Genomic DNA, 14,197 nt, shown 5'->3' on the forward strand with positions numbered 1-14,197 from the left:
CTCATCATTAAGTTACTGTGAGGAGAGTTGGACACCACGTTTTTCTTACACTAAAAAAATCTCTCAACAGATAACACTCAGTGTCCACTTTATTAAATCCAGAGGGTACATAATAGAGTGACATGAAGTCTTCTGCTGCTTTAGTCCATCCACTTCAAGGTTCGACATGTTGTGCATTCAAACATGCTCTTCTGCACAGCACTGTTGTAATGCATGGTTATTTGAGTTACTGTCATCTTCCTGCTGGCGATTCTCCACTGACCTGTCACCTTAAAAAGGCACTTTCACACACAGAACTGCCACACACTGGATGTTTTTGTACCATTCTCTGTGAACATAAGAGCATAAGAAATAGGAGTAGGCCATCTGGCCTGACGAGCCTGCTGTGTCATTCAGTAAGATCATGGCTGATCTGGCCATGGACTCATCTCCACCTAACTGCCTTTTCCCCATAACTTAATTCCCCTACTATGCAAAAACCTATCCAACCTTGTCTTAAATACGTTTACTGTGGTACCCCACACTGCTTCATTAGGCAGAGAATTCCAAAGATTCACCACTCTCTGGGAAAAGCAGTTCCTCTAGCGAGTACAGTCCCAAGTGACTCAATCTCTCCTCATAGTCTAACCCCTCATCTCTGGGATCAACCTGGTGAACCTCCTCTGCACCGCCTCCAAAGCCAGAATATCCTTCCTCAAGTAAGGAGACCAGGACTGCACACAGTACTCCAGGTGCGGCCTCACCAGTATCCTGTACTGCTGCAGCATAACCTCCCTGCTCTTAAGTGCAATCCCTCCAGCAATGAAGGCCAACATTCCATTTGCCTTCTTGATAACCTGCTGCACCTGCAAATCAATCTTGATTTGTACACAAGCACTCCCAAGTCCCTCTGCACAGCAGCATGCTGCAATTTTTTAACCATTTAAATAATCTGTTCTTCCAATTTTCCTTCCAAAGTGGATGACATCACATTTACCAATATTGTACTCATCTATCAGACCCTTGCCCACTCACTTAAGCTTTCTATGTCTGTGTACTCTAGAAACTGTTGTGTGTGAAAATCCCAGGAGACCAGCAGCTTCTGAGATACTCAAACCACCCCATCTGGCACCAACAATTATTCCACCAGGGCAAACTCACTTAGATCTCATTTTTTCTTCATTCTGGTTTGTCTGAACAATAACTGAACCTCTTAAACACATCTGCATGCTTTTATGCATTGAGTTGTTGCCACAATTGGCTAAATAAATATTTGTGTTAATGAGAAGCACACAGGTGCACCTAGTAAAGAGGCCACTGAGTATACGTTGGATGCCTTCTTTAAAAATTAATCAGGACAAACAAAAGAAATGCTTACAAAGGCTGAACTAATGCCTAATAAATAACAGAACAATGTGGAATTGAAATATTGTTGTCATATAAACCTAATACTTCAAATACAACCTCAGCTGACACTATTCCACATCTTCCAATTGCTAAATTGAATGTGGCTTAGTGCCAAAAGAAAGTTGAACCTTGCCTAGCTGAGCCTGCAAAAGTACAAAGCTTGCAACAAGGTTATTTAAGCTCACTGTTGGGATACAGTAATTGGGAACTGAATAGGTGTTCTTTAACACAAAAGATTCTGCTGTTGCTGGAAATCCAAAGTACCACACACATTACAAAAATCAGCGGGTCAGGCAGCATCTATGGAGTGGAATGAACAGTCAACGTCTCAGGTTCAGACCCTTCATCAGGGCTGGAAAGGAAGGGGACAAAATCTCAACTTTGCATTTCCTCAGGCTTTTTCCTCCCTCACTTTCCAGTCCTGATGAAAAATCTTGGCCCAAAACGTCTACTGTTTATTCCCATCCAAAGGTGCTGCCAGACTGACCGAGTTCCTCTAACATTCTGTGTGTTTAAGTGTTCTTTCTTTTCTGGAACCCCACTTTGAAATCCAGATCATTAGAAAAGATGGTTTTATTTCCCATGACAGTTTACGTGAGTCAATACCAGCAATCAGTTACACACTAAAGCAGTCATTCAAAGTAAAATGAGACCACGCCAGTATGAAATATTCTTAAGGAGAGCCACAAGCCTGCAGCTTACATTTAAACTCCGAAAAATTGTAAATTTAATTGAAGATTTTCGAAGTTATTCTGAAGTTGAGGAATATAAATAGGGTTAGCTAAAAGGTTCCCCTAGCCCTTTAATAAGATCAAATCCAATCCTACATTTTGTCTTCTTCACCCTATTCCCATATTCCCTTACTTGCTCCATATATTTACTCCTAACAGCCTTGAATAAGCTTTATGACAAAGCATCTGCAACTTTTTGAGGCAAAGAATTCCAGAGCCTTACAACGCTCTTGCACTGAATTCCAGATTCACTGTTACTGTAAACAGGCTCTTGGCATCTACCCAGTCACTCCTCAAAATCAATGATGTCTCAATGAAGTCATCCATCATTCTTATAAACTATGTGTATATAAATCCATTTTATAGCTGTTACTTAACATAGGACAACCACCCAGGAATCAATCTAGTGAATCTACAATACACTGCTCCAAGGCACACAAAATTCTTCTTTAGATATGGAGACAAAGCTATACGGTACTGTTGATGAGGCTTTACTGAAGCAATTTTAGCAAGCTCACCTTATGTTTGTATTCCTGCTCCCTTGAAATAAAAGCAAACTTTTCTTCACCACATTATAATTCATCTGCCATCTTCTCACCTCCTTACTTAACTTATCCATTCCCCTTTCAGTTCTCTACCAAGTTTTGTATAGTCATCAAACATCAATTCACTGCATAAAGCCTTTTCATCCGAGGCTTCAACACTAATTGCAAATAGCTAAGGGTACACAACAGTAAAGCAGATGTCTAAAAAGTTGTCATTTTAATATACATCTTCATCTAATTTGAGAAATAAACACACACACACACAAACGTGAAACATTTCCCACCAATCAGACTCCCGTTAAATTATAAAGCCCAAAGCTGTAAGAAAATTGAATGCAGCACAGAACCTTTTGAAGTATTGTTTATGCAGGCCTCTAAGGTTTTGAGAAATTCTCTTCAAGATGTTAACTCATTCATTCTCTCTGCTGAATATTGTCGGCACCTGCAGGCAATCTTATTCATTTAGATTTTACAGAAATAGGTACAATTTTAGTAGCATCAAAATGAAAGAGAAGCCTTGCGTTTGCCCAACATACTGTTCACAACTAACAGCATATTTCCAAAGGTAGGAGAGAGGGGACAGAAGAGATGTGATGTAGATAGAAAATGTTTCACAATGACTCCCTGTGTCTACACTGTCTCTGTCAACAAGCTGCATTCTGTAGCCACTGACTTCATCCTTTCCCCAACACAAAGACTCTTCTCATGAGCTTCTTTCCGCTGTTTTCCTGTCTGATACAGGAATTTGCAATGTGGGCATTTCTAGTCATTCTGTGGCCCATATTTTAAATGAAATGAAATTGAGTTTCCAACCCAATCAGTCCATATTCTTGCCCCACTTATGTTAATTGCTCTCTCCAAGGGTGCTGGCATGCCCAATTTTATTCCACAACTGCAATTACTTCACTGGGGAACATTACTAATGACAGTGCTGGAAAATGCGTCAACAGATAACATGACATTGTGGGCTGGCAAACAAAAGCAAGAATTACACAAGAATCTTAAAGATCAAATAATATGGAAGGAATTACAGTCCTAGGGAGTGACAGATATTAAATGCATCCAATCATGGAATATAGACATAGAAGTTGTTCTGCACAAAATGGAACATTAAGTTAAAATATTACAAAAATAAAAACAGAACAAGCATTTCCAAACCTTAAATATTGCAGTAACTTGTAAAAGAAATAGGAATGTTGCAGGTTGGTGTTAACTAGAAAAGGTAATTTCCATCCTCTAATAATAGCAAATCAGTTATATTGCTACAATGTGAATTAATAAACTACTAAGTCCTTGCAGCAGCCTTTATAATGGCTTGGCACTGTCCACATGGACACACAACTACCTGTATACACTCAAAGGCCATTTTATTAGGTACACCTGCTCAATAATGCAAATACCTAATCAGCCAATCAAGTGGCAACAATTCAATGCATAAAAGCACTGGTCAAGAGGTTAAGTTGTTGTTCAACCAATCATTGGAATGGGGAAGAAATGTGATCTAAGTGACCGTGGAATGATTGTTGGTGCCAGACGGGGTGGTTTGAGTATCTCAGAAACTGATCTCCTGGGATTTTCATATACAACTGTCTGTAGAGTTTACAGAGAGTGGTGTGGGGGGGAAACCATACAGTGACAAGAGAAAATCTACAGATGCTGGAAATCCAAGCAACACACACACACACAAATGTTGGAGGAACTCAGCAGGTCAGTCAGCATCTGTGGAAAAGAGTACTTTCAGGCCAAGACCCTTCATCAGATAGTCCCGAAATGTCAAATGCACCGCTTTTCCATAGATGCTGTCTGGTCTGCTGATATCCCCCCAGCTTTTTGTGTGTGTTGCTAACATACAGTGAGCAACACATCTGTGGGTGAAACACCTGGTCAATGAGAGAGGTCGGAGAAGAATAGCCAGACTGGTTCAAGTTGACAGCAAGGAGACAGTAATTCAAATAACTACACGTCACAAGGGTGGTGTGCAGAAGAGCATTTCTAAATGCACAACACCTCAAACCTTGAAATGGATAGGCTACGGCAGTAAAAAACTGTGGCCATACATTCAGTGGCCACTTTATTAGGTACAGGAGGTACTTAAGCGGCCACTGAATGTATATTCTCACCTTTCACATTACTCATCTCCTTCACCAAGGTGTTATGTTCTATATGGAATTGTTTTCCTAGCAGTTGAGTTATACACCAAGATAGAATCAAAGAAGTGATGTCCCTCACTATTTCCCCATGTGCCTCTTTGAATGACTGAATACATTAAACTTAGGTACACCATACAATTAAATCCACACCTTTCTTTTCTTGTGAGGTCATTCCAAGTATCACACGTTCCTGTTTTGAAAAGATCTCATCCATTGCTGCTGGGTCTGATATTTTCTTTAATTTTATCTAGTTTTCAAAGCAGGGGACCAGTGGCAAGCTCAGTAATCATCACTAATTTCCCCATGACAACACAGTTCTGAGGAACTCCTGTAGTGATTCCCTTAGGCTCCAATAACACTGGACAACACAGATTTTACTTACTGAATATTTTTGGGTGCATCTTCTGCAGTTTGGGCTACTGATCATGAAAATTGTCATGAAATTTCCCTATCAGGCACCATTTTACAAAAATCACCTGTATTTATTACAATTCATAATTGAAGTCAATTAAAATGTTGCCCACAATGTAAGCTGAAAAGTTTTCAATCTTGCCCAGGCATGCCTGGGCACGCTTTGCCAGGTGGAGGCTGCAAAACAGGTTTTAGAAAAGCTATAAATTTCCATGAAGGATTTTGATATTTGAGACAGCTGTTTTCCAGAATAACTGATGCCAAGATTAAGGAAGACATTTCTGTTGGTCCACAAATCAAACAGATCATCAATGAACACACAATTTAAAAAACAGTGGAACGAGAGAAAATTTCACAGAAGGCATTCAAGAATGTTGTTGAAAATTTTCATGCCAAGTACAGATCATCAAACTACATGCAGCAGCTTGACAACATGTTTCAAGCAGTGTTTCCCTGCTGTCAGTGATGAGCATGCTAAAACATTTCACTAAGACAATGTGGATATGGAGACACTGTGTCAGGGCAACTGTAATCTATCAACGTTGGCTGATCATTGTTGGGACACTTAAGCAAGAAGCCTCTGACACCAAGTACAAATGAAAATCGTCAACAAAACATTTTAGCTTAGATGAATTATTACAAAGCGGCAGCACTGTTATGCAATTAAACAGATTATATTCAATAAAATTTAATTTCTTGTTTCTTCAAATTCCCAAGTGATACAAGTAGTCAGAAATTATATTTGTGTAAAGCTTCAAGCAGTCAATCATAACCAAAAACAATTTCTGAGGAAGCAACTCTTCCGAAAAAATTTGTTTTTCAGTGTAATCACAATCATCAGACTTGTGTGAAGTCCCACTCTATCTTTCTTTTCCCTTTGGCTTCAGTTTTGCCAAGGATCCTTGATGAAATACTGACTTGATGCCAAGGGTCTTCATCTTCTCTAATTCAGCCCTTTGGTTTGTATTTGGACCACAGTTGTGAGGAGGTCCAGAGCCTGGTGCTCCTGGTCAAGCCCAAATTGAGCAGCAGTCAACAGTTTATTGGTGAGTAGGTGCCAGTTCAGAGCAATATCAGTTACAGCTTTTATCACTGGTGTTTGAGAAGTGACCAACTGGGCCAGGTTTATCCTTGAGAAGGACAGAATAGGGTACCTGCCGGAGTAGTACAACTGCAATTTGCTCACCATCACCTTCCCGAGATAACCACCTACAGCAATGCCAGTGACATTCATATCCAGAACAAAACAGTTCCCCTCAGTTCCTCAAATAGTACCAATGGTAATGTAGAACTGCACCACAAACACATCCAACAGTATATTAAAAAAAAGTCTGAAGAATCTAAACACATTTTGTTAAAAGTCAGCAGATCAGGCAGCATCTGTGGAGAAAAATAAATTGCTGATGAAGGTCTCAGTTTGAAACGCTGGCTCTTTATTCCCCTCCATAGGTGCTGCCTAACCTGCTGAGTTCCTCCAGTATTTTGTGTGTGTTGCTCTGGATTTCCAGCATCTGCAGAATCTCTTGAGTTTAAGTTTTGCTATAAACAGGTTCTGTTTTGGTAAATGCAGATAGTGTTCAAACTGCAGTGCTTATCCAAACTCTCTTGTGACAACTCTGTTAACTGCTTTAACGTTAATAAGTTTACTACAATCTAAAGTATGTTTCAGCAAAACCACTAATGGACTGAAATAAATATTTGCCACACTATTACAGAGCTGTGCTGCAATGTCAGGTCAACCTCTCAGGTTTACAACTTTAAAGAAACATTAGTTTCTTGTAACAATTCAGAGCTTGTGGAAAAACTCACCATTCACTGATAATAGATAAAGTTAAGTGAGCCATTCTTTATAATTCATGAAGCGCAACACACACTTCTGGCACAGCCCTACCGAAGGAAATGCTGATCCAAACTCTGCTTCATCTACCCATACACACAAATCTTGTGCTCTCCCTGCTTCAGTGATTTTTGTCCCAATGCCTGTGCCTGGAAGAACTTGAACACAGTTTATGCACTCATACAGTTCATCATCTCCTCCGAGAATTCAGCAGTACAGTGAGGCGCATCACAAGACAAATTGAGCACTGGTGATATCTTCCTTCTTCAAATTAGCTTCTTTCAAACAATCCTGGAAATATAACATGGATGTGGCCTACATGTAAACTAGGAGAGGAGGATTTTGTGGTGTAACGAAGGCAAAGTGCTGGAGGAACTCAGCATGTCAGACAGCATCTGTGGATAAAGAATAAAGAGCCAATCTTCCGAGCTGAGACCCTTCACCAAGACCAGAAAGGAAGGGGGAAGAAAAAGGATCTAGTGCTTTCTCAGTGTATATGATAAATAAACTCTTCTTAGGCTTCCAGTCAGATACAGATATTGACTTCAGCCAACATTTCAATGAGAAACTCCACCACCTTCATCAGGGATGATGCCTGGGCATGTCTAGTTGTGTGCGTGTGCACACACACACACACACACACACACACACACGCTCCCCTATCATCTATCCCTCCTGATTGGTTAGTCCTCATACAATCAGGTTTCTGCTGTCCCACCTTGTTTACAATTGAATTTGAGTTCTTACTTACAGCAAGACCTTCATATTTGTTAAAATTCTCATTTCAATGGCTTCCTTCACCATTAGCACTGCATGGAACAGAAGCACAACATTATATTCGCAAAGGTCATACGATTGATTGACTTCGACAGCACAAAACTACCGTGCCATGCCAATGGCTTTTGGGATCACCTGGTAAAGGAAGGCACTGAAATAAGACCAGAGTATAAGAACTTTAACAAAGATGAAGGTTTCGCTCTAAGAACTGGAACTCGATTATTAACAAGATGGGACAGCAGAAACCTGACTGGCTGAGAACTAATCAGTCATAAGGGACAGACGACAGGGAGTATATATGTACACCACCAGGCTAGATGTACCTAGGCAGCATGCCTGATGAAGATGGCGGAGTTTGTCCGAGAAACATTGGATAAAATTGATACTTGTACAGACATACTTTATTGATCCTGAAGGAAACTGGGTTTCGTTACAGCCGCACCAACCAAAAATAGTGAAGAAATATAGCAATATAAAACAATAAATAATAAGTTAATCATACCAAGTGGAAATAGGTCCAAGACCAGCCTATTGACACAGGGTGTCTGACACTCCGAGGGAGGAGTTGTAAAGTTTGATGGCCACAGGTAGGAATGACTTCCTATGACGCTCAGTGTTACATCTCGGTGGAATGAGTCTCTGGCTGAATGTACTCCTGTGCCTAACCAGTACATTATGGAGTGGATGGGAGTCATTGTCCAAGATGGCATGCAACTTGGACAGCATCCTCTTTTCAGACATCACCATCAGTTATGTCCAACTGGAAGCCCGAGAAGGTTTATTCGAAGGGGGAAGAAGCCAATATAAAAAGGTGAGGGGAGGGGGAAGGAGTTGGAACTGGAAGGTGATAGGTGAAGCCAGCAGAGGTGGGGGGGGGGGGAGAAGATAGATGAGTTTGAAGTAAGGTGGGAGGTAATAGGTGCAAAGGTATATGGGCTGAAGAAGGAATCTGATAGGCGAGGACACTGAACCATGGGAGACGGAGCACTAGAGGGAGGTGACTGGAGAAGGGAAGGGGAGAGAGAATGGAGAATGGAAAAAGAAAGAAGGGGGAAGAGGGAAGAAATGACCATAAGTCAGAGAAATCAACTATGATAGAGGACATGAGTTCTACAGTGAACAAAAGATAAACTGCAATTGCTCTGGTGAACACATTTTGGGAGCAGTGCAGCAGAACCAAAAGAATATCAGCAATTAGCACTCTCAACCCAAAATATCTAGAACCTTGCAAGGAAAGGCCATTGTTAAGTAGAGCCAGTTACACTGGTGAAGGATCTTCTTCACCCAAAGAAATTAAAGCAATTCTTGAAGCTCTGTATAAACAGGCTCTGTGATGCATAACTGCAACACAAGGAACAGAAAAATCACAGGCTGCAGAAATGGGAATTATGCCTAAAACCAATGTTTCAATTATCTCTATTCCAACAAAAAAAAAGCAAATACCACAAAGGAATTTTACCTCTGAAAACTCACTAAGAAGCTCGAAGAAATTCATTGTCGTTTCAAGGTAAACGAAGATGGACAACCTACTTCTTCTATTCCAATGCCATTCATACATTTGATTATAAGATGCAGGAACAGAATTTAGCAATTCAGCCCAGCACAAAGAATCACAAAGTAGGAGTCTACCTACCTCAGTGACCCCCAAAATGGTGGATGCTTGTCTTCAGCCAATTTGATTCACTCCATGTGATAGCAAGAAACGTCCAAAAGGCTGTGAGCCCCAACAAGATTAGACCAACAGGACTGAAGACGTGCTGACCAGGTAGGTCCTGTTCACACGAAACGGTGCATTTTTAAAACCAAACAACCACTATCCAGTTCATCAATACATTCCAATTCAAGTGATGGGAGGAACAAATGATGGTGCTATCAAGCAGCACTTGCTTAGCAATGACCCACTCCCAGAGGTTCAGATTTTGTTCTGCAAAAGTCACTCAGTTCCTGACCTCATTACTAGCGTTAGTCCAAAAGCATGGCCAAACGAGCTGAACTCCAGAGCGGAAGTGAGAGTAACTATCCTTGACAGCAACTGAGGGAACAAGTAGCACATTAAGAAGATCTGGCTAACATGAAGTCAATGGCAATCAGGGGAAAACTCGTTGCTGGTTGGAAACACACCTAGCAGAAAATAAGATGGATGCAGTGGCTGAAGGACAATAATCTCAGTCAAACCATCTTGGGCAGGGATGTTTGCTGTTGACTGAATAATGTTCAGAGCTATTACATCTCTTCAGATAATGAAATAGATCACATCCAAATGCAACAAAATCTGTACAGCCCTGGGTTAATGGGTGGCAATTAATATTTGTGGCACACCAGTACCAGGCCATGACGACATCCAGCAAGTAAAAATCCAGCCATTACCCCCTGACATTCAATGGCCTTATAATGTTGCTAGTAGAGCATTGAGTGATCACGAGTGTTACCACTGATCAGAAAGTGTGGAGACACAACAAGCCTCCCCAGCATACACTCAGGATATGCCGGTTGTTAGTGCAAATGACATTTCAATGAATGCTTTGAAGTCCACCTCATAAATAAACTTGAATCTTGGGTATAGTTAAGGCAGAAGTTGATTTGTCAGGACAAGATTACAGGGAGAAGGCGGAGATTGGGGCTGAGAGGGAAATGGATCAGGCTTGATCAAATGGCCTAATTCTGCTCCTATACCTTATGGCCTAAACCACAATGTGGCTGCAAGAACAGGCCAAAGACTAGGAATTCTATAACAACTAACTCACCTTTTCTTACTCCTCAAAACCTGCCCACCATCTACAAGACTCAAGTCAGGAGTGTGTTGGATGTAGTAAGAAGTAACCACTTTCAATGACTGGACTGTTTCACTCTGGATTGACAATTAAACAATAAAAATCTTTAGTTTTTCTTATTTTTCCAAAATTATAACTTCACATGCAAATCCATGGATCAGAAAACTCCCAGGAGTGGTTCAACACATCCAGGACAGGATATCCCTAAGGTCACAGTACTTGATCTCTATGTCTGACTAAAGTGGTGACGTGGGAGGAAGAAAAACAGATATTACCCCAAGTCTGCAATGGAAATAGTGAAAAGAAAAACTCTGAGGTTGACTATTACTGCTCTCTACATAACCAAACATCCTGTCAGTGTGCATCATCCAGGGTCACCTTTGAAGAACAGTCATTTGGCAGGAATAACAGAAACAACCAGTGAAACCATATCCCAATGCAAACTGCTATGCTCAGGAGAAAACAAGACACTAGCTTAATCTTTTTTGCTAAAATATATGAACCTTCATGCTATACATCACTTACCTTAAACCAAAGAAACAAACAGGAAGCCAACCGGGCAGCAGAACAGTTCACTTGCGTGCCAGATTTCCCTTTACTTATTAGAGCTTTACAGCAGGGAAACAGGCCATTTGGCCCAACCGAAGGTTCCCATCTAAGCTAGTCCCATTTACCTGGGTTATGTCCAGTCTCCCATATCCCTCTAAACCAGGGATTCCCAAACTATTTTGTGCCATGGATCAATACCATTAAGCAAGGGGTTCATGGACCCAGGCTGAGCTCCTCTGTTCTGTTCTATCCAGTTACCTGTCCAAATGTCTTTAACATGTCAAATGTTCTACATAGGCATCATCCCTCCGTGGGAAAGAGAGCTCAGTTTGATATCCTGGCACTGAGGATATCATAGATAGTTTTCATAGATGCCAGTACCCCTGTATGTGATCCTTGATAACAAGTGCTAGTGAGGAGGGAGGGGTTTAGTTACTGAAACACTGTAAAAATCCTGACTCATCCAACATTTCACTAACAGCAGCAATCAGCTAACAAGAGCAAGAGCTCAAGGTGGTATGACCCAGGGAATGTGTGCAGGCAATCAATACAATCTTTTAACTGTCATTCAGTGCAATATCATCTTACATACAGAGGAGGTAGACGCCAGCACCTCCTGTTTACTATTTCAAAATATTTGTGAAGACCAGTGCCAGAGTGGACATTCAGAATTCCAGTCACTTGCCCAAAAAAAACAGAGTAAAATGCAAACTCTCCCTGTCATTCAGTAATTAATGAGAAAGTTGTTTCAGAGCATTGAAGTCAGTTGACAGGGGAGCAAAGACATAGAACATAACCACACAGTACAGGCCCTTCGGCCCACTCTTTTTTTTTTGTTATCCATGGGACCATCTAAGAGTCTATTAAATGGCTAACGTGTCTGCCCCTCTACCACAAACCCGGGCAGTGCATTCCATACACCTCACCAACATCTCTGATATCCCTCTAGTACCCTTCTTCAATGACAGTGTCACAGAAAAGTACAGCACAGGATCAGACCCTTTAGCCCATCTAGTCTGTGCTTAACTGTTTAAACTGCCTACTCACATCGACTTGCACCAAGACAATAGCCCTCCATTCCTCTACCATCCATGTACCTATTCAATCTTCTCTTAAACATTGAAATTGAGATATACATCACTTGTACTGGCAGCTCGTTCCACATTGTCATCCCCCTTCGAGTGAAGAAATTACCCATGTTCTCCTTAAACTTTTCTCCTTTCACCCTTACACAACGATCTTTAGTTGTAGTCCCACCCAACCTCAGTGGAAAAAGCCTGCAGTTACCTTATAATTTTGAATACCTCTGTCAAATCTCTCTTCAATCTTCCATGTACCAAGGAATAAAGTCTAAACCTATTCAGTCCGCTTGTAACTCAGGTCCTCCAGTTCCGGCAACATCCTTGTAAATATTTTCTCTACCCTTTCAAACTTATTTACATCTTTCCTGTAGGTAGGTGACCAAAACTCCACACAGTATTCCAAATTAAGCTCCCCAATATCTTATACAACTTCAACATAACAGCTCAACTCCAATACTTCAATCTATGAAGGCCAATGTGCCAAAAGTTTTCTTCATGACCCTCAACTACATTAAAATTACACCCTTTATTGTTACCTTTATCTACCCTGGGAAAAAGTCTCTGTCTATCCACTCAATATAAGCCTCTTTCTTGTACACCTCTCACCCTCCTCCTTTGCTCCTCATAAGATATCCATTCAGCAAACGATCACACACTGCTTTAAAGTACACTGCATCCGATTTGTTTTTTTTAAATTGGTTAATAATAACCAATGTCATGAGGAACCAAGAGTCATTCGTCTGTTCTTCAGACACTGAGATCATAGCTCATCTTTTACCTAAGAGTTACATTCCTGTACTAAACTTTGATGTTAAAAATACCCCAACCCCGTTGACCTCGGTCTTGGAATCAAACACGTGTGATGGACGTCTGTCTGTGAATAACCCTTCTTGCTCATTTTAATCAACTGTTTAACACTGGCTTTAAACTACTAAATCAAGGCATAAAAACACATTTAATGCAATGTACTTATTTTGATTTAAAAAGAATGAAAGGGAAATCAAGCACACTTTAGCAAAATGGCATGTATTATTCACCAGGTGTATTGCACCACCGGAGAGAGAAGGCGTCAGATGACAAAACACAAGACCACAACAGTGGAAAAATAGTTAGCACGAACAATCAGCAATGAAATGTCACAACTCCGAGTTCCACAAAAGATCTGTACGTGCATTCACGAACATGCAACATTAGAGCCACACTCATACAACATTGATTTGATTGTAATTTACAGCAAATTTGTATGCCGTCGAGTCTGCAAACGAGCCCATAGTTGAGGGTTCGAATACTGATGCCGGCTGAAGTTTGCAAAAGCACACCAACTAACAACCCAGCAAGCGATGGATTATTACCTTCCTGTGGCGGCCTTTAAAGACCACAGCGAAGGCTCCGTGTCCTATGAGATCTTTCCTGTTGTACTCGAATTCCCCCACTACCTCCATAGCCGGCACTGCCGAGGGGCTAAGAGGAAAAAAAGGACGAGATAGAAGTGGTGATTGAAGCTGCTGCTGCTGGCAGTGTTTGCTGCTCCCTCTTGAAACAGGCGGCAAGGCAGAGCCCGAGCTTTCCAGCGAGCGGCATCAGCTGTGAAGGAGCAGAGGCGGCTCTGCCACCATAATCCCATTCCACTAGCGCTCGGTTGCTGCGCATAGTTAGCAACTATGCGGTGTATGGAGGGGGGGGGCAGTTACATGCGTGTGTTACAAATCAGGCTGATGTGGAGGAATCCACCTTCCTGCTATAGAGCTTTTGCGGCATTTTTGTTTTATTGTTTCTTTTGTTCCGGCAGCGGCACACGGCCGCGTCGCTCCCGCCCGCCGCCGACCAACAAGCTCTGCATTGCCAAGCGGCCGCGGCGCCTTTTATAGAGAGCGTGGCACACCCGCCTACGTCACCGTCTCCTTGCCCGTGCCAGCAAGAAGTGCAGCCTTCTCTCTCCCCCCCCCCTTCTGAATGCG

General features: G+C 41.5%; 1 protein-coding gene across 3 annotated transcripts in view; it reads right to left on the bottom strand.

The window, feature by feature from the left end:
* ulk2 (unc-51 like autophagy activating kinase 2) overlaps window positions 1–14,065 on the bottom strand; it is a 128,639-nt gene extending 114,574 nt beyond the window's left edge. For 2 of the 3 annotated variants that reach the window (XM_059973567.1, XM_059973566.1), the window contains exon 1: window positions 13,592–14,065. In XM_059973567.1, the coding sequence (XP_059829550.1) occupies window positions 13,592–13,681 (90 nt within the window). In that variant the 5' untranslated portion in view covers window positions 13,682–14,065. The remainder of the gene's footprint in view (window positions 1–13,591) is intronic. The other variant, XM_059973569.1, reaches the window with a different exon arrangement.
* Between the last annotated feature and the right edge of the window lie 132 nt (window positions 14,066–14,197).

Source organism: Hypanus sabinus, chromosome 6 (assembly GCF_030144855.1).
Source record: "Hypanus sabinus isolate sHypSab1 chromosome 6, sHypSab1.hap1, whole genome shotgun sequence".
In the NCBI taxonomy this organism is placed as follows: Eukaryota; Metazoa; Chordata; class Chondrichthyes; order Myliobatiformes; family Dasyatidae; genus Hypanus; species Hypanus sabinus.